Consider the following 22137-nt stretch of genomic DNA (forward strand, 5'->3'; position numbering starts at 1 on the left):
CAATCCAAAATGTGTCTTTAATTTGAGAAAAATACACATGGTGAATCAGAAACAGTCACACGCTGCACAAAGAACATTAGCCAAGTGCAGTCGTGCCCATAACCCACACTGGAAATGCTTTTCCCAGAACCAGTGGGTTCTGCCTGTGAATGGTCACTTGGACGGGATGGTAGGGATGACACATGCACCACATGGCTTTTTACATCTGTCTGGTGATGTGCTTTCCCAAGGCCTGCAAGTATTTTCACGGTTTCCCTGGGTTGGAAAAATAAAACAAGAATGTTACTGCAGATAGAAATCTTCTTTTCTTTTGCCTTTGACCAATGTTGTACTAAGGGCTTCATTCTTTCACAAAACCCATACATGCTCTGGTTGGGGCCTCTTCATCCCTTAGTTTATAAATAAGAATGCTGCCAGCTCCCCTGGTGAATCTGCCTGTTTCCCTCTCTCCTGGCTGAGGAGCCAAGAGCAGAGGTGAGGTTGTGCTGACCTCCCTGCGACTTGCGTCGAAAACCTTCGACTTTGCCATCTCTGAAGAATTTCTTCCAGTTTTCCTGAGGGTTCTGATTCTGGGTTTGATGGGCACTGGATCCATGCCGATTCGAAACAGTTGAAAACTATTCTAATTGGTAACAAATTATTTTATTTTTTAAAAGATTTTATTTTATTTATTAGAGAGACAGGGAGAGAGGGAACACAAGCAGGGGGAGTGGGAGAGGGAGAAGCAGGCTTCCTGCTGAGCAGGGAGCCCGATGCGGGGCTCGATCCCAGGACCCTGGGATCATGACCTGAGCGGAAGGCAGACGCTTAACTGACTGAGCCACCCAGGCGCCCCTAAAGATTTTATTTTTAAGTAATCGCTACACCCAGTGTAGGGCTCCATGCTCCACCGACTGAGCCAGCCCGGCGCTCCCAATTTTTTTTCCCCCCAGTTTTCATTTGAGTAAAACTGACATTCATTGTCTATTTCTAGTCTGTTTGCAGATGTGTGAGTTGATTCTGAACCTGCCCAGGGGGTGTCCTGGGCTCTAGGCTGGGGAGGGCCACAGTCAGGTGCCTTTCCCACACTGGAAAACTTGAAAATTACGTCAATACTTGTCTACATCTGAACCAAGTTTTATTTGCTTTATACCAAACAAAACTGGAGAACTGAAAGTGCGTTGGAACGATGTGTGTGTGCTGCTTTCCTTCACCGGTTTGTGTTCAAGTGACTGGATCAGTACTTTCTCGAAATGGCGGTTACATCTGCGGCGGTGACGCATCGATGCCTCTTGGCCATTTCTGTCTAAATCGACCACCTGGGACTCTGTTCTGCAAAAGTCCAATAAACGTGAACCGCGTCCGTCCGCGCGCTCGTCACTGGGGCGCCGTCCTGTGTCTGCTCCTGAGCTGATTCCACGGCCGCTTCCCGTGGCCTCCCCAGTTTTCAGCATGAAGGGAGGAAAAAGTGAAGGTGTTCCTGTCCCCAAGAATTCAGGAAAATCGGTCTCCGTTCCACTCGCCCTCTTTATGCCCGGATTCGTCACAGTCTGCATTTTCCCTGTCAAATGTCACTAATGTGGATCTTCCGTTCTCTCCTGTCTCTGCGGCCCCCTGAAACCACGAAGGCCGGCGGGGTGCCGCGCGGGGCAGGGACGGGACCCGGGGAGCGAGGGTAGACGCGCGGCCCCACCAGGCGCCCCGGGGCGGCGGCGGCTCCGGGTCAGTAGGGTGGAGCCACCGCGGGATCCCAGGACGGAAGTGACGTGAGGCCCGCGCGCCGGATCCCCGCGCTCCGGAGGCTGCGGCGGGCCCCGCCCCCGTGTGTCATCAGTCCGCGCCGACGCAGGAAGTGGCGACGCTACTGGCGCGCGCCGGGCGCTGTTTCTCCTCAGGCTCCGGGACCGGTGGCGGCGGCGGCGGCAGCAGCGGCAGCAGTGCAGGGGTGAGTGGCGGAGGGCCGGGACGAGCGGCGGGCGCAGCCAGCTCCCTGACCTCTCGCGTCCGGGCGTCGCTTCCCGCCTCGTCGCCCCGCGCGGAGCTGGGGGTTGAGGCGGCGCCGGGCCCGAACCCCGGCTCGTGGCGGCTGAGCCCGGGGGGCGAGGGTCCCGGCGCCGCGGCCGTGTCGCAGCGCCCCACCCCGGCTCCCGGACCCTCCTGCCGGCAAGCCCCGTGCGCGGGGAGGAGCGGGGAGCGAGCCGCGAGCTCTGCACGGAGGATGTGGTGTAGCTCCGCGCGGGGCTGTTCTTAGCTTTGGCGGAAGGTAACCGGGGCGAGGGAGCTTGCCCAGGACCGTGCGGGAGCGACAGGGTGACAGGCACCGCGCGGGCGGAGCCGGAGCGCCGGTGTCCTCACGGAGCTTCCGTTCTCTCGGCAGCGTTTTGACTCCAATGGGTGATGAAAAGGACTCTTGGAAAGTGAAAACTTTAGATGAAATTCTTCAGGAGAAGAAACGACGGAAGGAACAAGAGGAGAAAGCAGAGATAAAACGCTTAAAAAATGTAAGCCATGTTTTTTAAGTAAGTGGTTTTCTTAAAGGAGATTTAATTTCTTTGCCCTCGTTTTTCCATTAGAACAACGCTTCTTCGGTGAAGTTCTTTTGTACTTCCAAATGTCGCAGGTGAGCCCAAAATCTATTCTAAAAATTAACAAAAACGTTCAAATACTCAGTTTACGTTGAGGACAGACTGATAACACGCTACAGCTGTGTGTAGACGGCACCTCCACGTGGAGTGAAGTACTTTGCGCCTAAATTCATGAGCACAATTGGACTAATTTTTCTCGTATCGATATTTTTCTGTTTGTGACACCGTCTCTGTTTAGCGTCGTAGGAAGTCGCGTTGAAATTAATGTTTTATCTTTTCCTTTTCTGGTTTGCATAATAACACATTCAGGGAAACTTTTGGTAATTTTGAAAGGGATATTGGCAAAAGTACCTCTTCCGAGAATATTGGTCACTGACCCTTCTTAACGGTTGGTGAAACATCACGAAGTACCTGGCGTGAAGTACGTCTTGGGGCTCAGTTCGGCTTATGTAAACAACTAACGCACTTGGCATAGAGTCTAATAGTCCTCGTCCTGCGTGCTGGTTTCGGATTTCTCATCTCAGGTTCTGAGTTTACAGCGAGTTTTAATTTTAGCATCATGTGATTTGAGTGAAAGTTTTTTCATATTTTGTAACATTGGTCCATTCAAAGCACATGTGAAACTTTGTTTTTGGATGTTGGCAAGGTTTGATTATCATTAAAAAGACACTTATCTGTGAGGAAAATGACTTTCTCCTTGCTTCTTAGTCTGATGACCGGGATTCCAAGCGGGATTCCCTTGAGGAGGGGGAGCTGAGGGACCACCGCATGGAGATTACGATACGGAACTCACCATACAGAAGAGAGGACTCCATGGAAGACAGGTGGGGGCGAGGTGTACAGCAGGGAAGAGCGAGGAGGCCGGCTGGGACCCACCGCATGGCAGGGGCCCTGTCTGACTTTTCTCAGTGTTACTTTGAAAACATCTGTAGTCCTGACTTCAGGTTTACCTCACAGTTGAGATAGACTGTGTGTTATCACTTGCCACCGCACCCCTGTTATGAAAATTGGATGAGTGTATATCTCTTTCCTTGCAATTATCCTTCAGTTAAGTCCACAAACTACATTTGTTTATTTGTTTGTTTGTTTGTTTTTAAGAATTTTTATATTTTTGAGAGAGTGCAAAGAGTGGGGGTAGGGGCAGTGGGAGAGGGAGAAGCAGACTCCCCGCTGAGCAGGGAGCCCAAACTAGGCTCCATCCCAGGACCCTGGGATCGTGACCTGAGCCAAAGGCAGACATTTCTCCGACTGAGCCACACAGGCACCCCTCACGAACTACATTTAAATAATTGTTCTGTGTGCTTTTGATGATTAATAAAATCACTGCCTAAAATTGTGCACAGATAAACCACATTAGAGTACTGAAGTATATTGAGCAAGTCCTGTAAGCAGAAATGGTCCTACCCAGGCCTGTGTATTCTAACATTTTTCCCTGCACCACTTGATTCCTTCTCGTACCCATCATCAGCACCAGATTATCCATCATCAGGTAATTAAAGCCAACCTAACCAGAAACTAAGGTACAGAGACATAGATCAAGAAGTCTCCCAGGATTTCAGTCATATAGGCAGTTGAAGATACTGTTGAGGGACCTTTTGGGGTCATTAAGTTCATTAAAATCGTGGTACCGTTTTTTTTTAACAGCTTTGTTGGTACATAAATGACAAACTGCATGTATATGAAGTGTGCGGTTTGAGATATTTGTACATATTTGTGCAATTATGATCAGGGTAATGAACATGTCTGTTGCCCCCTAAAGTTTCCTCAGAGAGGCATTGTTCCATATAGACGTTGATTTTTCACTTACACTTTTGATCTGAGTCTGTATTTGACAAGAAGTTTTGGCTTAAGTTTCGTAGTTAACAATATTTAAAACGATGGTTCAGATTGCACTCTTTTGTATTCTGAACGCTGCATGTTTCTGGGTTAGAGAAGCTCCACAGTACCCTGAGGCTCCTTTCATTACTCTCTAGCATGGTGTGATGCTGTTGTGTATTTCAGAGGAGAGGAAGATGATTCTTTGGCTATCAAACCACCACAGCAAATGTCTCGGAAAGAAAAGGCTCATCACAGGAAAGATGAAAAGAGGAAAGAGAAACGTAGGCATCGTAGCCATTCAGCAGAAGGGGGTACAGAAGCTTTTTTTTTAATTAATTTTTTTTAGGTTTTTTGTTCGTTTGGTTTGGGTTTTTTTTTTTTTTTTTTTTGGTATCCTGCTTAAGTGTGGTCTGTTTCCTATATTATGATCTGCTGTCTTCTCCAGAGCACAATTGAAAGAGAAGAGAAAATAAAATTTTAGCTGAAAGCATAAATTTATTGTAGATCATTCTGAATAGGTGTTTCATTTTTCTTCTGGTGTTTTTTTCCCCTTGTTACATTGTTGTGGGTTAGTTCGTTTAAATGTCATATTGTCTTAATTCAACAAACGGGATTTATATACGATTTTTATAGCAGTTCAGTGTTGAATTAACTGAAAAAAAAAAAAAAGATGTTTGATGAAGTCCAAATGGGTTTGATCTCCTACCATTAAGAGGTTCTCAGGGGTGTTGGGAAATATGGCCCTGGCACCTGGTTTAAGTTTCATGTTATCAATGCAGTTGGTGAACATGGTTCTGTCACACAAGATGGAAATCCACCATAAGGAGTTGAACTTTGTCCTGTGTTCTTTATGAATGATGATGGTGATGTTTAGTTACGGAACTGGTATACAGCTGACCCTGCACGGGCTGGAACTTCATGGTCCGCTTGCACACGGATTTTTCCTGGAACGCAGGACAGTGCTGTAAACACACTTGCCCTTCCTTCTAGTTCTTCTAATGATAGTCTCTCTTCTGTAGCTTACACAGTTTAAGAGTACAGTAGGGAACACACGTGACACAAAAGATGTGTTGTCAGTAAAGCTTCTGTTCAGCAGCAGGCTGTTAGTAGTTGACTGTTAAGGACTCATAATTACCCTTGGATTCCCGGCCACAGGGGTGTCGGGTCCCCTGCCCTGTGTTCATTGGTCAGCTATAATCCAATCATAGTTTATTTAATACAGAAAATTGAGAAACAAGATGGAGTTACAATTCTATTCAGTGGTCACCATGTTATTTTTCCCTGATTCGGAGACTCCCAAGTCATTAATTGAGTATTCTCTTCTTCACTGGGTATTTGCAAATTAAGTTTTGGGAGTTGGGCCCCTTTGCATGACACTCTCTTTCTCCTTAGGGAAGCACGCTAGAGCAAAGGAAAAAGAGCGAGAGCACGAGCGCCGGAAACGGCACCGAGAGGAGCAGGACAAGGCTCGCCGAGAGTGGGAGAGGCAGAAGAGGAGGGAGATGGCCCGGGAACACTCCAGAAGGGAGAGGTGAGTGAGCACAGTTTGCTAAGGAGCCTGAATGGAGCGCTCCTGGGGCCAGTAGGCCGTCAAAGTGGCAGAAGAGACCATCTTGACACACAGTGACCCGGCAGCATAACACAGATGTGATGCAGAAGTGGTTTGTGCCCAGAGTCACGGTGCAGTAAACGTGGTGGTGTAAACCAAGAGATTTGTCCTAAAGGGATTGAGTTTTTACTGCATCTTGAAGACTGAAATGGGTGTAAATCTTCCTGAGAAAAGATAATGAAGGGAATGGAACTCTGTGTGTCAGTTTCTCCAGGTGGAGGCTGCTGAGGGAGGTACTCGGGAGCGAGGCCATGCCGGCAGTTGCTCAAGACCCCGTGTAAGAGTGTGACGTGGACCTGAAGGAAGGGGCATTGCTGGCAGGAGCTGGGTCTGAGATAGGAATTCAGACACAGGGAATGAAGTTTTAGGGCCAAACACCTAACAGTGGAGAGGGAAAGGAAGGTAGAAGAGGGAGAAGTGATCTTCCTAGGCCTCTCAGCTGATGATGGGTGAGGGGGAGGAGGGACTGTAAATACCTCTGAGCTTGCTGCCTCAGGATGGGGCATGCCTCGTGAGAGGAAGGGGAGTACTGTGTTCGAATCATAGTAAGGCGCTCTTGGAGATAGCCCAGTGCACGTATAGAAATCCTGACACAGAATCTGTACCCAAGAGAAGTCTAGTTTAGGGTGATTACTGGGCAAGTATTTATTGAGTGTGTGCTCTGTACCCAGCTCTGTTCTAGGTGGTCTAAGCCAGGAAAACTAAGGAAATACATTGCTTCGGGTTCTCTAATAGACTCTAGACTGCAGAAATAGGCTGTAGTTCTTTCAGACAAAACAAAAGGAAATCCCAAGGGCTTGGTAGCAGCCTGGGAGCTGAGACACCAGACTCTTGGACTTGTCTCCAAGTACACCTCTGTGGGCTCAGATTCCCAGGAAAAAGCATCTGTTTAGCCCCAGATCTGTGATGTGAATAGTAGGGCCACCTCTGTATATTGAGGTCATTTCCAGAGAAAGCTTGGTGGGTGGCCTGCTACAGGGAAGGGAGAAGTAGGGGGGTAGATGTGCCAACATTCCAGGAACCAAGGCCGAAGGGCTGAACTGACGAAGACGTGACAAGAGCCTTTGTTCTCTCGTGGAGGTGGTGTGGGACGAGCTGAGTCTTCAGGTAAAGGTCTGAGATCATGAGGTTAGCAGAGCTTTGTCCAGGTTCACTGCTAGCATGTGAAACAGCCATGTTTGCCAGGCCCTGCGCTGACTCTGTTCAGGATGGGCTGACAGCACAGCTGTGCACACACAGTGGTAACTGCAAGGAAGCCAAGCCTGAGAATAAAAAACGTGTGGGGAAGAAAACAGCAGTGGCCACGTTCTAGTCGGGAGACGAGAGTTCACAGATTAGCATGGCGTGTTACCAAACAAACGGCAACTGAGAGAAAAAATGAGAAACCAAAATTGCTACAGTATGTTATCTGAAACGTCCAATTTTCTTTTCTTTTCTTTTCTTTTCTTTTTTTTTTTAAGATTTTGTTAGAGGAGCACCTGGGCTGCTTAGTCGGTTAAGCATCTGCCTTCAGCTCAGGTCATGATCCCAGGGTCCTGGGATGGAGCCCCACGTCGGTCTCCCTGCTCAGTGGGGAGTCTGCTTCTCCCTCTCCCTCTGCCTGCCACCCCCCCCCCCCCTTGTGTTCTCTCTCAGTCAAATAAATAAAATCTTTAAAAAAAAAAAAAAAAAAGGTTTTGTTAGAGTGCCCCTGAAATATGTCCAATTTTCAACAAAAAGTTTTGAGATATAAAAGAAATAGGAAAGTATGACTCTGTATTAAGGAAGAAAAGCATCAGTAGAAATCAAGTGTTCCACATTAGCAAGGAACTTGAAACGGAGTGATAGAAATTATGCTTTCTAAAGAATGGAGAGAATTGACAAAAGATGAACAGAGCCTCAAAGATGAAAAACATTTGGGGCGCCTGGGTGGCTCAGCTGGGATCCTGGGATCAAGCCCCACGTCAGGCTCTTTACTCAGCGGGAGGCCTGCTTCTCCCTCTCGCACTCCCCCTGTTTGTGTTCACTCTCTCGCTGTCTCTCTCTCTCTCTCTCTCTCTGTCAAATATATGAATAAAATCTTAAAAAAAAAGATGAAAAACATTTATCTATACATCTAGAAGCTCATATCCCAAGTGGGATAAATAAAGTGACATCACAGTGAAACGTGAAAGCCAAAGAGAAAATCTTGAAAGCAGGAGAAAAAATCTACATAGAAAGGAGGCTTCAGTGTGATTGGAGGCTGACTTCTCAGAGTCAGTGAGGGCCAGAAGGCGGTGGAATGGCATGGTCCCACTGCGAAAAGAAAGCCTGGCAACCAGGAGTTCTGTATCCAGCAAAACTGTTCTTCCAAAGTGAGGGGGAATAAGGAAGATAAACTGGTGGAATTCATTGTTAGCAAGACCTGCCTTAAATACTCAAGGAATACCTTCATGTTGAATGGAAATGACAGCAGAAGGTATCAGGGAAGAAAAGGAAGAAGGAAGAAAAGAGCACTGGAAATGGTAAAGGCTCAGGTTAACATAACAGAATCTATAAATGTTTTTTCTCACATCTTCTCAATTTCTATAGGAGACATGGGATTGCATAAAACAGTGTCTATTAAAATGCTCTCTCGTGACGTGTAGCATGAGTAGGCTGCACAGAGAAGGGAGGGCCGGAGCTGTGTCAGAGCAGGGCCTCTGCATTCACTGGGACGACAAGGTGCATGCTTCCCGTGCTGGAGCGACCACTAAGAAAATAACTAATAAAGTAATACAAACAGAGGAATTAACATGGTATTTTAAAAATCCTTATTTAAACCAAAAAGGGAGAAACAGGACCTAAAAAGACAAAAGACAAAATTAATAACAACAAAAAGTAAATTCAGCCAAATCCGTAATTACATGAAACGTGGAGTGGTTTCTATACCCCAGAGAAGAGGTTCTTTGATAGCAAAGCATGATGCAGTAAGTTGTCTGTAAGGAGAACCTCTGAGTCCAGGACAAAAATAGGTCAAAAGTAGACGTGTGGACAGAGATGTCCCATGCCCACAGCAGCTGCAGAGCACACGTGGCTCAGGCGAGACATCAGGGTTACCTGACAGAAGTCAGACCAGCGCTGACACAGGCTTCCCAACGACAGAAGGGTCCGTGCAGCAGAAAGAAGTGATGGTGATGAACGTGTGTGTGCCTGATAGCTGGAAGGAGAAATAGGCAGTTCATCCATTCTAGCTGGAAATTTCAATGCCACATTGTCATCGTTGACAGAACAGCTAGAGAAAAGGATATAAAACATATGGGAAATAACCTGTACCAGATCAGTCTCACTGACCTTGCGTTTAGCACCCCACCCACAGCTGCAGAGTACACGCTTGAGAGGGAACGTTGTCCAACACAGATCATATGTGGGCCACGCAAGTTCCGAATCTAAGAGAACTGAGGTTGTACAAAGTACACCCTCTTACCACGAAAGGATTGAAGTAGAAATCAACACAAAAAAACCTGAGGACATCCTCAAATGGAAATCCAGCAGTCCTTTCCTACATAACCTATGGCCCAAAGAAGAAATTAAAAGGAAAAACGGGTGCCTGGGTGGCTCAGTCGGTTAAGCATCCGACTTGATCTCAACTTGGGTCTTGATCTCAGGGTGGTGAGTTCAAGCCCTGCGTTGGGCACCTCACTGAACATGGAGTCTACTGGGGGGGAAAAAAAAAACATTTTGAACTGAATGAAAAAAGGAGCGTGCCAAAAGTTAGTGATGCAGAAAAGGCTGTGCATGGAGTTAGATGTTTTGGCTTTTAAGCACTGATAACAGAGAAGGAAGTTGTCAGGTCAGCATCCGAGCTTCTGCAGAAAGCAGAACAGAGAAGCAGACTCAACCCAAAGCAAGCAGAAGGAATATCCACAGAATCCCAAGCAGATAGAAACAGGTTCATGGGGCGGGCTAGGAGCTGGCCACAGATGGGCCTGAGGGGGCCTATCAGGCGATGGGCGTGTTTTAAAACTGGCTCGTGGTGATGGTTGCACAATTCCATAAATTTATGAAAAATGGAATTCTGTGGCTGGATTTCATATGTTATGTTACAGCTTTTATCTCACAACAGTTTGGACTCAGGCACTTAGAGAATAGTTTCTAGAATCCCAGCCTTCCGCAGTGGTGACATCTGATGGACCCCAAAGTTGGTACAGGACTGGTGACTGGACCACGGGCTTGTTCCGTTTTCACCATTGTTTGTGCTCATTTCTGTTTGTGTATACTGGTACTTACTTTTTTTTTTTTTTAATAGCTTTTTATACTTGGACGTAACTGTAGGGACATGAAAATTTACTGTAACTGGCCAGTTTTCACTGTTTGCCGTGTTGTGGTGCAGTAAGCCACACACACCGCAGTACTCGGATGACTCTTGCCGCCTTCATGAAGCAGCTTTCCTCACTGCCCTTCACATATCACACTCATGCCCACTGACCTCCACACCAGGCTGGGCTGGGGAATCATCTGGGGGGTCCACCTGCCATAGAATCCAGTAAGGAGGGTCGGACGGGGCCCCTGGCCTGAGTCTAGATCCTCCTCCCGACTTCCCCCAGCTGGACTCTTCCACCCCATCTGTAGCCCCTGAAAACTTAGACAGTGATAAAGGTGGATTTAAATTGTGCTGTCATCCATACCTAGCAGGTCTGCTAAACAGGCATCTGGAAGCAGTAGGCTCATTCGTCATTGGCACTTATCTCATTGTGCCAGTGTTTTGCTTTATTATTATTATTTTTTAAGATTTTATTTATTTGTGGGGCGACTGAGTGGCTCAGTTGGTTAAGCGGCTGCCTTCAGCTCGGGTCATGCTCTCGGGGTCCTGGGATTGAGCCCTGCATAGGGCTCCCTGCTCAGTGGGAAGCCTGCTACTCCCTCTGCCTGCCGCTCCCCCTGCTTATGCGCTCTTTCTCTCTCTGACAAATAAATAAAATCTTTAAAAAAAAAAAAAAAGATTTTATTTATTTGAGGGGCGCCTGAGTGGCTCAGTCAGTGAAGCCTCTGCCTTCAGCTCAGGTCATGATCCCAGGGTCCCACATCGGGCTCCCTGCTCAGCGTGGAGTCTGCTTCTCCCTCTCCCTCTGCCTGCCGCTCCCCCTGCTTGTGCGTGAGCGCACGCACTCTCTTTCAATCTCTGTCCGTCAAGTAAATAAAAATGTTTTTCAAAAAAAAAAGATTTTATTAGAACGCACAAACGGGTGGGGGGAGCAGAGAGAGGGAGACAGGTAGTCTCTGTGCTGAACACAGAGCCTGACGTGGGGCTCAGTCTCACGACCCTGAAGTCATGACCCGAGCCGAAAGCAAGAGTCAGATGCTTGACTGACTGAGCCACCCAGGCGCCCCTTGCTTTATTCTGTTGTGGCTGTCCGGATGTGTGCACATCTATCTTCTGCTTTTAAACAGTCCTTTATGGTTTGAATAACCTAAATGGACAACTTTTAAATTTGAACAAAAAAGCACTTGGGGTAAAAAAGGAAAACTTTGTGTTTGTGGAGAGAGAGTTGGCCTGTGCAACTTGTTGCAGGGACCGCCTCGAGCAGCTGGAGAGGAAGCGGGAGAGAGAACGGAAGATGCGCGAGCAGCAGAAGGAGCAGCGGGAACAGAAGGAGCGGGAGCGGCGGGCCGAAGAGCGGCGCAAGGAGCGCGAGGCCCGAAGGGAAGGTGCGGGTGGGCGCACCCTGCGGTGGGGTGCTGCTCCCATGGGTGAGCTCAGGGCTGCACAAGTGACACTGAGGGATGAGGCGCTCGGGATGGTGGCCGAGCAAAGTGGGGACAGGCCGTGGGGCTCAGGAGTTGAGCCTGACCACGTAATTCCCTGCCGAGGAGGGCCGTGGTCACTTCAGGTGTGAGGTGAGGGTGTGCGGCTGGGGCCTTCCCGGGCCTGGTGCTGGAGCTGAGTCTGCTGCCCACACTGGTCAGGCACAGGCTTGAGGAGGTGGGTCGTGGCCCCTTCCTTTTTGACCAATGGAGAAGAGTCTGGAAGGTCCACGTGGGTCCTCAGGGACAGCTCGCAGCCTCCAGGCCTCTGTCGCCAGGGCATGTGTTGTGCGTCACCACCGGCAAGGGTGCGGGTGAGACCTGACCGAGCTGGGCCCCTGCTGGAGAGGACGCTGCCAGCTCCATGTCCCGCTGTATTTTGTGCCCCAGTTTCTACGCATCACCGAACGATGAGAGAAGACTATGGCGACAAAGTGAAAGCAAGCCACTGGAGTCGCAGCCCGCTACGGCCACCCCGAGAGAGGTTTGAGCTGACAGACGGCCGGAAGCCAGGTGAGGGTGCACAGTGCCTGTCTGGGCTCACCGTGGCTCTCCGCTGACAAACGTTTTAGCACAAAAATTTGCTTTTTTTGCGTACAATGAGATGATAGGCTACAATTGTCCCGTATCGCGTGACGGGACCGTCATTTGTGTGAAGTACGTTTGTATTTGTCGGTGGAGACGTTTGTTACGGTCTTCGAGAGCGGTCTTCCAGCTCAGTGTGGGGGAGCTGTGTGTCACACAAACCACAGTTAATCTCTGCATGAAAGATGCCATCGGGTCTTGTTTATTGTAAAACACTTTCCACATTCACCTTTGGTGGTTTGTTTCATAAGTAAAAGAAGAGAAAATGGAAGAGAGAGACCTGCTGTCCGACCTACAAGACGTCAGCGACAGCGAAAGGAAAACCAGCTCCGCCGAGTCCTCGTCAGGTAACCGCTGGTTCTGCCGCCGTGCAGGGAGGGCCCACCAGTCCCCACCGTGCACTTCCGGCTGTTTTCTTCCCGAAGCGGAGTCAGGGTCGGGTTCAGAGGAGGAAGAAGAGGAGGAGGAGGAAGAAGAGGAGGAGGAGGAGGAGGAGGGGAGCAGCAGTGAAGAATCAGAGGAGGAGGAGGAGGAGGAAGAGGAGACCGGGAGCAACTCTGAGGACGCGTCTGGACAGTCGGCTGGTGAGGGCACAGGGCTCTGATGGTTTTGTTTGGTGTTTAGAAAGTGCAGAGAAATCATTTGAACTCTCAATTTAAAAATACTTCCAAACAGAAAATGCCTTTGTATGTGGGACTCACATGAGACCAAAATTGATGATTTACAGTGGTTCTTGCTTTCGGGTAGCTAAAGCAGACCCTTGTTTTTGCTTGTGGAGGGTCTGAACGGCCCTGCAGGTCTGAGCAGACGCCCACTCTGTCTTGCAGAGGAAGTGAGCGAGGACGAGATGAGTGAGGACGGGGAGCGGGAGAGCGAGAATCATGTCCTGGTCGGTGAGCGGCAACCCCGCTGGGCGGTCCTTCCCTCAGGCCTTCTCTCGGCTGCCCCTCAGCGACTGTGACCCTTTCTAAAGCCAGCAGATCACCATCTTGTGTGCGCAGCCCTCCCCCGAGGCACAGGCCGCCGACTCCAAGAGACCCGCTTGTGACCGTGGAGGGCCAGCACCCCTGACTAGGGGCAGTGCTAAGTGAATGTCGTCCTCAGCATCCCAATGGCTTAGACGCGGCGGGGAGGCGCCCTCCGCCCTGGCCTCTGAGCTCCGCTCCGTCCGCAGGGCGGGCACCCCCGTAGGCAGCAGCCGGGCCGTGCCCTCGGGGCCTGACGGACGAGTCCTGGCTGTGCCGCCTTTGAGCCCCGGCTCCAGTCAGCGGCTCCCAGTGCTCACGGCTGAGGTGGCGGACCCCAAGACCCCAGTGCCCTCTGCCCAGAGTGGTGGGGTACGCAGCTGTGTGCAGCATCTGCGGTCTCTCCTGTGTGGCTCTGGTGTGCACTCGGTGTCCCCCCCCCCCAGCCCCACCCCAGAGCAGCAGAGGGGCGATGACACTGCTTATTCCTGGTTCCACAGTTGGGTTTAACATTTGAAGTTCCAGAGTCCCGATTTGACCGAGACTCCGGAGACAGTGAGGAAGGGGAGGAAGAAGCCGGCGAGGGCACTCCGCAGAGCAGCGCCCTGACTGAAGGCGACTTCGTGCCGGACTCTCCTGCCTTGTCACCCATTGAACTCAAACAAGAGCTGCCCAAGTACCTCCCTGCCCTGCAGGTCAGGCGTCCCCCACCCCAGGGCTGGCTCGACTTTGCCGACGGTGGACAGGGTTGGGGGCTGAGAGTATGAGTGGGGCCCCTGGTGTGGGCATCTGCCGTTGGGGTCACCTGTGCCTCGAGGGAAGGTGCCAGGGCTTTGGTGGTGTGCTGCCGCGGGCGTTCCTGTCCCCGTTGTTATCTTAGTGCAGGGCGGCCAGGCCTGGCTCAGGAGGACATGCCCAGGACCAGGTTTTGTCCATGTTGGTTTTATTTCTTAAGCCAAGGGCATGTGCTCACTGAAGAAGCCGGGGAGGAGGGCTGCTGCTGGCCCTGCCACCAGACACGTTCTGGGCACGGATTGCTGCACCAGCTCAAGCAGGTGTGAGCGTGGCCACGGCTGCTGCGTCCTCATGGCGTGCTTCCTTTCAGGGTTGTCGGAGCGTGGAGGAATTCCAGTGCCTGAATAGGATCGAAGAAGGCACTTACGGGGTGGTGTACAGAGCAAAGGACAAGAAAACAGGTGGGTGCAGTACCGAGTGGTCCCCCAAAGTGGGAAGGGCAGATGTAGGACAGGAACCAGGCGGCACAGAAAACCTGTCCTCGGGCAGGAAGGAATTTCTCCTGAGGAGCATTGTCCTTGGGTGCACCCACCGCCCTTCCTCGGGCCCAGCCCGGCGTTTGCTGTGCACAGCCTTGCTGGGCCCACGTGCGGGCTCTGGGAGGGAGGGAGGCAGGGCGTCTTGCTCCAGCCACAGCCAGCGTGCAGGGACTGAGATCCAGGCCTGGGCCATCCTGACCCTTGGCACCGTCAATATCAAGGTCATTGAACACACAGTTCCTGCTCTGAGAGTCTTCCCTCCCCAGATGCCCGGTCATGGCCTCGCCTTACCTGGCAAGCACGGGCCCCTGAGCAGTTGACTCCCTGATGTCTGTGGAGTCCAGGGGTCAGCCTGACTGTAGGCTCTGCTGCTTGCTTGTGACGGCAGGTGCCTCGGCTCCAGAAGGAACTGTGGAGTCTGCTTTGAGTGCTAGCACCTGAGCAGGTGTGTGCGTCATGGACCGGAAGCTCCCCTACCGCCCACTTCCGGGTCTTGGAAATTCGGGGAGGGACCACCTGAGATCCTGAGACCCTGATGAATGTTTCCATGTTGGGATGTTGAGGTTTGCCGTGTCTCCTGGCAAATCACAGGAGGGCTAGAGAGAGAAATAGGACAATCCTCCTTATCTGTTTTGGACAAAAGCTGGTCTGGAAATAGGCCTCATGTTTCTGTCAGGCAATAGGTTTGGGTTTTTTTGTTGGTGCTGACGTGATACAGGACTTTCCAGTTAAACAAGACTTCTCGGGCGCCTGGGTGGCTCAGTTGGTTAAGCGATTGCCTTCGGCTCAGGTCATGATCCTGGAGTCCCAGGATCGAGTCCCACATTGGGCTCCCTGCTCGGCAGGGAGTCTGCTTCTCCCTCTGACCCTCTTCCCTCTCGTGCTCTCTCTCTCTCATTCTCTCTCTCTCAAATAAATAAAACCTTAAAAAAAAAAAAACTTCTCGGTGCACAACAAGAAGTGCTTCCCAAGTCCCAGCCAAGTGTGTGTGTGTGGAAGGTTTTCTCAGCCTGTCTTTGAATTGTTTTCAGATGAAATTGTGGCTTTGAAGCGGCTGAAGATGGAGAAGGAGAAAGAGGGCTTTCCAATCACATCTCTGAGGGAGATCAATACCATCCTCAAGGCGCAGCACCCCAACATCGTCACGGTCAGGGTAAGGCAGCCCCGGCCTGTGCCCCGAGAGCAGCGTGTGAGTCACACTTACCTGTGTTGTGCAGAAATGGAGTGCTAGCCCCCTCACCCCAAATGTCAGCCCCTGGATGGTCGTCACACTTTGTAGGTCCCCGCTGTCTCTGCGTGTCTATGCTCCTGGAGTCAGTGGTTGCAGAGGTGGGGCCTGGAGGTGAGCACGGCACCCACAGACTTTTGTTTTTTAGGAAATAGTCGTGGGCAGCAACATGGACAAGATCTACATCGTGATGAACTATGTGGAGCATGACCTCAAGAGCCTGATGGAGACCATGAAGCAGCCTTTCTTGCCAGGTGGGGCCTGCGGGCTCGGTGGGGGCCAGCTGCAGGGAGGGCGTCCTGCAGCCCCAAGTTACTCCTACAGATGTGGCCCTCGGGCGTCCCCCACGAGGAACAGCCCACCCTGGGCTGCCCAGGCCGCTGGCAGTGTCCCTGAGCTGGGAGCGTGCCTGGGATGAATGCACCCCAAGAAGCCTGGTCGCTGCTGAGGCGAGCAGATGACCTAGGACAGTAACCCACTGCCCTCTAGGGGAGGTGAAGACCCTGATGATCCAGCTGCTGCGTGGTGTGAAACATCTGCATGACAACTGGATCCTGCACCGGGACCTCAAGACCTCCAACCTGCTGCTGAGCCACGCTGGGATCCTCAAGGTGAGCCCCCACGGCTCATCCCTCGGGGCGCCCGACACCTGGGCCTCAGAGGTCTGCCCACAGCCTGCCCTCCATCCTTGCAGGTCGGCGACTTCGGGCTGGCAAGGGAATACGGGTCCCCTCTGAAGGCCTACACTCCAGTCGTGGTGACCCTGTGGTACCGTGCCCCAGAGCTGCTGCTTGGCGCCAAGGTGAGTGCTGGGGGCTGGGGGGCCTCACCCGTGCTTGCTGCCCCACCAGCCCCCTGAGTGCACCCCTGGGCTCCCAGGAGTACTCCACGGCTGTGGACATGTGGTCGGTGGGCTGCATCTTTGGGGAGCTGCTGACTCAGAAGCCGCTCTTTCCTGGGAAGTCGGAGATCGATCAGATCAACAAAGTGTTTAAGGTGCGTCTGTGGCTTCCGCCTGCGGGGCGCCCTGGCAGGTATGTGCAGGCACCCCGGACCAGACCCACCTCTGCGGGCTGTGGCCGTTCTGAGACTTGCCTGTCTGTCTCTCTCAGGACCTGGGGACCCCCAGTGAGAAGATCTGGCCTGGCTACAATGACCTCCCCGCAGTCAAGAAGATGACCTTCACTGAATATCCCTATAACAATCTCCGTAAACGCTTTGGGGCGCTGCTCTCAGACCAGGGCTTCGACCTCATGAACAAGTGTGTCAACCTGTGGGCGCCCCACCCCCCACCCCCACCCGCACCCCTGTGCTGGGTACCAAGTGCTCTTGTTCCCCCAGGTTCCTGACCTACTTCCCTGGGCGGAGAGTCAGTGCCGAGGACGGCCTCAAGCATGAGTATTTCCGAGAGACCCCCCTCCCCATCGACCCCTCCATGTTCCCCACATGGCCCGCCAAGAGTGAGCAGCAAAGGGTGAAGCGTGGCACGAGCCCACGGCCCCCAGAGGGAGGCCTGGGCTACAGCCAGCTGGTGAGGGGCAGGGCCGGCAGAGGAGGGAAGGGGTGGGGGCTCCCCGGGGCAGGGCTGGTGCAGCCGGGGCCCCACAGCACCACTTGCTCCCCAGGGCGACGACGATTTGAAGGAGACGGGTTTCCACCTCACGACCACAAACCAGGGAGCCTCGGCCGCGGGGCCTGGCTTCAGCCTCAAGTTTTGAGGGTCGGCACGGAGCCGCGCCAGCCCTGCGGGGACTGCCCAGCACAACTCAGCCGGGACCCGGGCCGGTGCCGGAGGCGACGTGTGGGGCCAGACCCGGGCCCTGCTCTGAGCGGACGCAGCTGCTGCAGGCCGGCGTGGCCACGGGTCTCCACCTCAAGTCTCAGACTGCCCGTCTGTTTGCTTTTCCACGTTTTATTTTTATTTTATCTTGGCTTGTAAATTTGTAGAATTAAATCACATTTTCCTTGTGGAAGGAAAGGCTGTATTTTTTTAGATGTGTCAGACTTGTCCTGCAAGGAGTGGGCGGGCGTCCGTCGGTGGCCAGTGTCACGGCATACCCCCGGACACGCAGGCTCAGTGGTCACCACCGGGGGCTGTGCCACTAGGATACTGGCCTTGATGTGGAATGGAGCGGGGGTGGGGGGGGGATTTTTCTACTTTTAATCTTCAGGCTCCTGCTTCACACCTCCCTGCCCCTCACTCAGGGCATCCGTGGCCCCCCAGAGCCGGGCATGCGAGCTCTCGGCCACAGTGGGGTTTGTACAAGGTTGTTAACACGTTTTAAGACGCAGTAAAATACTCGTGGAGGAAAGCTCTGGTGTGTCCTTTGCACAGCTGGCCCCGGCGGACTAGGCCTGCGCGGGTGCTGCCTGGGGGTCCTCAGGCCCTCGTTCTCTGGGGGGAGGACGGGGGGAGAAGGGTGGCCTCTGACCCCGTGCTGGCCGGGTCCTTCCTGGCCCGCCAGGTCTCCAACTCCCGGTCTAGCTGGACAGGGCGTCACTATGGCAAAGGGGGGTGCCTGCCACTGCCTGGGGCATCCACCCGCCCCACGTCCCTTCTGTTGGCACCACCGGCCTGCCCCCCCGCTCCCGTCCAGGCCCTCGCCGCTGGCCTCGCTTGCCCCAACCCCCATCCCACTCCCTTTGGAGGCCTCGCTGGCACAGTGGCCTGCCCTTCTCAGCCTTCCTGCCTCCCCCACCCTGAGCAAACCCACGACACACCCAGGGAGCCCGGACTCCTTGGGCTCAGCCTGCTCTCCCGGAGATGCTATTTACATTTGGGCCTTAATTTACCCCATTTCTCCAGGACCAGCCAGGAAAAACCCTCTTTGGCCTTGGCCTCTGAGGACCGCATCCTCACCCCCAAGGAACCGGGGGGCAGTCGGCTCCCCACATCGAGCTGAGCTCAGGCCGAGCGGCCCCACCCCACGGCCCGAGGCTGGCCGCCCTCCCTCCCAAGAAAGGGCGCGCAGACGTCATTGAGAAAGTGCTTTATGAGCGGCCTCGGCCCTGCAGGGCGCTCAGCCCCGCACGCGGACGCGCCAGGAGTAGGTGCTGAGCACACGCTGCCGCCGGCGCACCACACACGTGTACGTGCCCTCGTTGATGGCGTTGGCGATGATGCTCAGGTGCGCCTCGCCCAGCGCCAGGTAGCCCGGGTAGGAGAACTCCAGGGGTTCCTGGTCCTTGTACCAGCTGCGGGGAGGGTGGCAGGGCTGGGCAGGGTCCCGAGCCCCCGCTGCCCACCCTCGGGGGGTCATGGGGCAGGGCCACTCACTACACTTTGCCTTTCTTGTGGAGGATCTTCTGGCCACAGCGGAAGGTCACATTCCGGCCCTCAGGCACCAGCCTGGTCTTGGTCCTGGGTGGTGGTGCAGTGGCGGCCACCGTGGGGAAGGGAAACTCTGCCCGGCAGTGGAAGGGGGCGGGGTCAGAGAGGGCCACATCAGTGTGTCCCCCCCCCCCGCCAGAGCCATGCCCCACGCCCAGAGTGGGGACCCGGCCTCACCGTAGCAGAAGTCGCAGCTGCTGGGGCAGAGCCTCTTCATAAGCCTCCGGCGGGTGTCACAGAAGCCCCTCCGAGCCCAGGACGTGCACACGAACAGCCGGTCCAGGCAGCCTGCCGGAGGGCATCGTGGCCTTAGGGCCGGCCCAGCAGCCGGCCCCTAGCCCGCCCCCCAAGCACTCACCGTAGAGTCGGTGCAGCCCCCACAGCTCGTCCTGTGACAGCGTCTTCCAGCCACGCAGAGTGGCATTGAGGTGCATGAGCGCCCGGCCATGCTGCGAGTGCATCAGGCCCAGCGCGTGGCCAATCTCGTGGGCCGCCACGTGCACCAGGTCGGTGAGCCAAACGCCTGCAGGTCCGGCGTGTCAGCCCCTCGAACCCTGGCCCAGCCCGCCCCACTCTGCCAGCAAGCCGTGCTTGCCGTGGCCACATCGGCTGTGGCCACGGAGCCTCCCTCAGCACAGCCACGGGAAGATAAGAATGTTCCAGAGGCAGTGAGTCGGTGCCCAGGAATGTAGCTCCAGCTCCGTCTCCAGCAGCAGGGGGCGGGGGGGGGGGGTGCTCAGGGCTCCTGGAACCCAGGCCTACGGCCGCCTCCCAGCACCCCCCTTCCTGCCTCCTTGACCCCAAATCACAGCCACCACCCCCAAAGCCCTCCTGCTGTGCCCACCATGGTGCAGAGGGCCCCACAGGAGGCCAGGCCATCACCTTTCTTCCAGCTGTAGCGCGTGGGGCCCAGGACCCAGTATTCGCTGTCATCAAAGTGGATGCCGCCGTGCGGAGGGAAGAAGGCGTGAGCCAGCTCGCCTGTTGGGCCATCAAAGCAGTGGTGCAGTGCGGAGACAAGGCAATCCGTGTGGTTGACCGGGTAGAAGCCTGGGGGAGCACAGGGCTGAGAGGGGGCCGCAGGGCCAGGCGGGGGCGGGGACACGGCGCCCACCTATGCGGAGGTCGCTGGGCTGCTCAGGGGCCACCTCTCGGAAGCTGAAGGGGGACACGTCACTCCACATGCGGAAGGCGGTGGCCAGGCCCCGCCGGGTCTCACTGGGGCTCAGCAGGTTCCGTGGGAAGGAGAGGATCCTGGGATGGGGGTTAAGGTCAGGGGTGGCGGCCAGGCTGGGGCATGCTCCCCGCCCCCACCATCCTGGGCCACGGTCACACCTGTAGGTGAGGTTGAAGTGGTCCCAGCGCAGCCTAGCTGGGGTCAGCGTGTAGCGGCGTCTGCGGGGCGCCTGGAGGAGCAGAGGACCGGGTCCTGGGGTGGCGAAGACCCCGGCGGGGTAGGGTGCGGCGATGTCTCCCTTCAAGGAAAGTGAGTGCTCGTGGGGACGCAGTAGGGATCATCCCCAGTTCTGAAAACACTCGGAAAAAGAACTAAAGAAAACAGGGCGGGTGCGTGGTTCAGGGAGCGTTGAAATTCCCTCGGTCTTTCTGCGTTTTCAGGTTTTCTACCCCAGTTTGCTGCTTTTACAGCCAGGAAGAAAAAGGTTACTAAGCACAGGCCAGGTCAGAGTGGGCGGAGCTGGAGGCCTGATGCCGGCTTCCTCCTCCCCCTGCCCCCCCCGCCGACACGCAGGCTCTTGGACCCCCCGGGCGCCCTCCCCTCTGCCCGTCCCCACCCGCTCTCACCTGCGCCGCACTGGCCCCCAGCCGGGCCGCCGGGGCCCCGAGCCGGGCCAGCAGCAGGAGCACCGGCAGCAGGCACAGGGCGCCCAGCACAGCTTCCAGCCGGCGAGCCTGGGCTCGGGCCCCCGACGCCGCCGAGGACATGCAGGCCCCGAGGCCCATGGCGCCTGCGGACTCGCTGTCGGGGCCTAGCGCCCAGTGGGGCTGCGCGGGGAGGCGCTGTGAGCGGCTCGGGTTACAGGGGTGGGTGCAGGGGGAGGCGCGTGCCCCTGAAGGGAACCAGCCGGCCGTCCGTCCCCGCTGTCAGGACAGCCCGGCCGCCAGCCTGGGGTGCGGAGCCGGGGCCTGCGGGTCGGTGGCAGCAGCATGGGCAGGGCCTGCTGGGCGGGGTCACTTGGGGAGGGGGGGCGAGGAGGGCCCGGCAGCGACAGGAGGGATAGATGCCGGGGGCTCAGGCTGAGGGAAGGGTAGTCAGTTGGGGTCCTGAGACCAGCTCTTCTCCTGGCTGCAATTCCTCCAGCCCCTGGAGGCTGAATGAGACCTGGGAGCGGAGCCTCCATTCTAGCCAACTCAGGACCTGTCCCCTGCCCGCGCGGCTGCCTGACCGGGTGCCCCAGAAAGGGGTGGGGATGAGGAGAGTGAGTACTGGGTGCTGGGAGGGGGCGGGGTGAGAGGCAGGGGAGGGGGCAGGCGGCATGGGGACAGCACCAGGCTCTGGGAGCTGGAGGGAAAAGACCCCATGAGGGCTAGAAGGGAAGTGAATGAGGTGCGGAACCCTGGGCTGGGGCCAAGGTCTGGAATGGGCCTGGGTGGGGAGGCAGGGGAGCAGTGTCCTGAGGCCGGAAGCCTCGACGGGCCGGCCTGCAGGCTGGAGGAGCTGAGGCAGGCGGGATGGTGGCGAGGGCTCCTCGGGCTGGGGGACCTGGGCTCCAGGAGGCCCGAGAGAGTGAGAGCAGGCGCGGACTGGTGGGGGAGGGAGCAGAGGGAGAGGCAGAAGGCCAGGCCCGGCCGGGGGGCTTGGCGCTCGGCTCTCCATCCAGGCCTTGCGCCCAGAGTGACGGCAGCACATCAGGCCAGCGGGGTCAGTGCCAAGTTGCTGGCTGACAGCCGGGAGGCTCGGGGGCGGGGGAGGGGGGGCATTTCGGGTGGTTCTTGGAAAGCGCCCTGCCCGGCTGCTGAGCCCAGCTGAGAGCTGCGCCCCGTTCTTCATGGCTAAATATT

The 22137-nt window shown here is 54.9% G+C and overlaps 2 protein-coding genes across 3 annotated transcripts; one reads left to right on the forward strand and one right to left on the reverse strand.

Moving 5' to 3' along the window:
- The first annotated feature begins 919 nt into the window (after window positions 1-919).
- On the forward strand, window positions 920-17717 carry LOC116626285 (cyclin-dependent kinase 11B). 2 transcript variants are annotated; one of them, XM_032395477.1, is made up of 20 exons: window positions 920-1924; window positions 2357-2480; window positions 3273-3388; window positions 4566-4693; window positions 5775-5913; window positions 11501-11637; window positions 12124-12246; window positions 12570-12665; window positions 12744-12902; window positions 13146-13211; window positions 13803-13978; window positions 14389-14479; window positions 15589-15710; window positions 15934-16039; window positions 16275-16396; window positions 16480-16587; window positions 16665-16781; window positions 16898-17046; window positions 17127-17316; window positions 17411-17717. In XM_032395477.1, the coding sequence occupies exons 2-20, from the start codon at window positions 2370-2372 to the stop codon at window positions 17501-17503; spliced, it is 2349 nt and encodes a 782-aa protein (XP_032251368.1). In that variant the 5' UTR covers window positions 920-1924; window positions 2357-2369; the 3' UTR covers window positions 17504-17717. The 2 variants fall into 2 exon arrangements, with proteins under 2 accessions (XP_032251368.1, XP_032251378.1); XM_032395487.1 differs by lacking the exon at window positions 920-1924 and adding an exon at window positions 2218-2242.
- A 1062-nt stretch (window positions 17718-18779) lies between these two features.
- On the reverse strand, window positions 18780-21078 carry MMP23B (matrix metallopeptidase 23B). The gene is made up of 8 exons (XM_032418797.1): window positions 20920-21078; window positions 20452-20591; window positions 20231-20370; window positions 19999-20166; window positions 19475-19639; window positions 19294-19404; window positions 19063-19189; window positions 18780-18980 (listed from the first exon to the last, which is right to left on the reverse strand). The coding sequence occupies exons 1-8, from the start codon at window positions 21076-21078 to the stop codon at window positions 18806-18808; spliced, it is 1185 nt and encodes a 394-aa protein (XP_032274688.1). The 3' UTR covers window positions 18780-18805.
- Between the last annotated feature and the right edge of the window lie 1059 nt (window positions 21079-22137).

Source organism: Phoca vitulina, unplaced genomic scaffold (genome assembly GCF_004348235.1).
Source record: "Phoca vitulina isolate PV1807 unplaced genomic scaffold, GSC_HSeal_1.0 scaffold2, whole genome shotgun sequence".
NCBI lineage: Eukaryota > Metazoa > Chordata > Mammalia > Carnivora > Phocidae > Phoca > Phoca vitulina.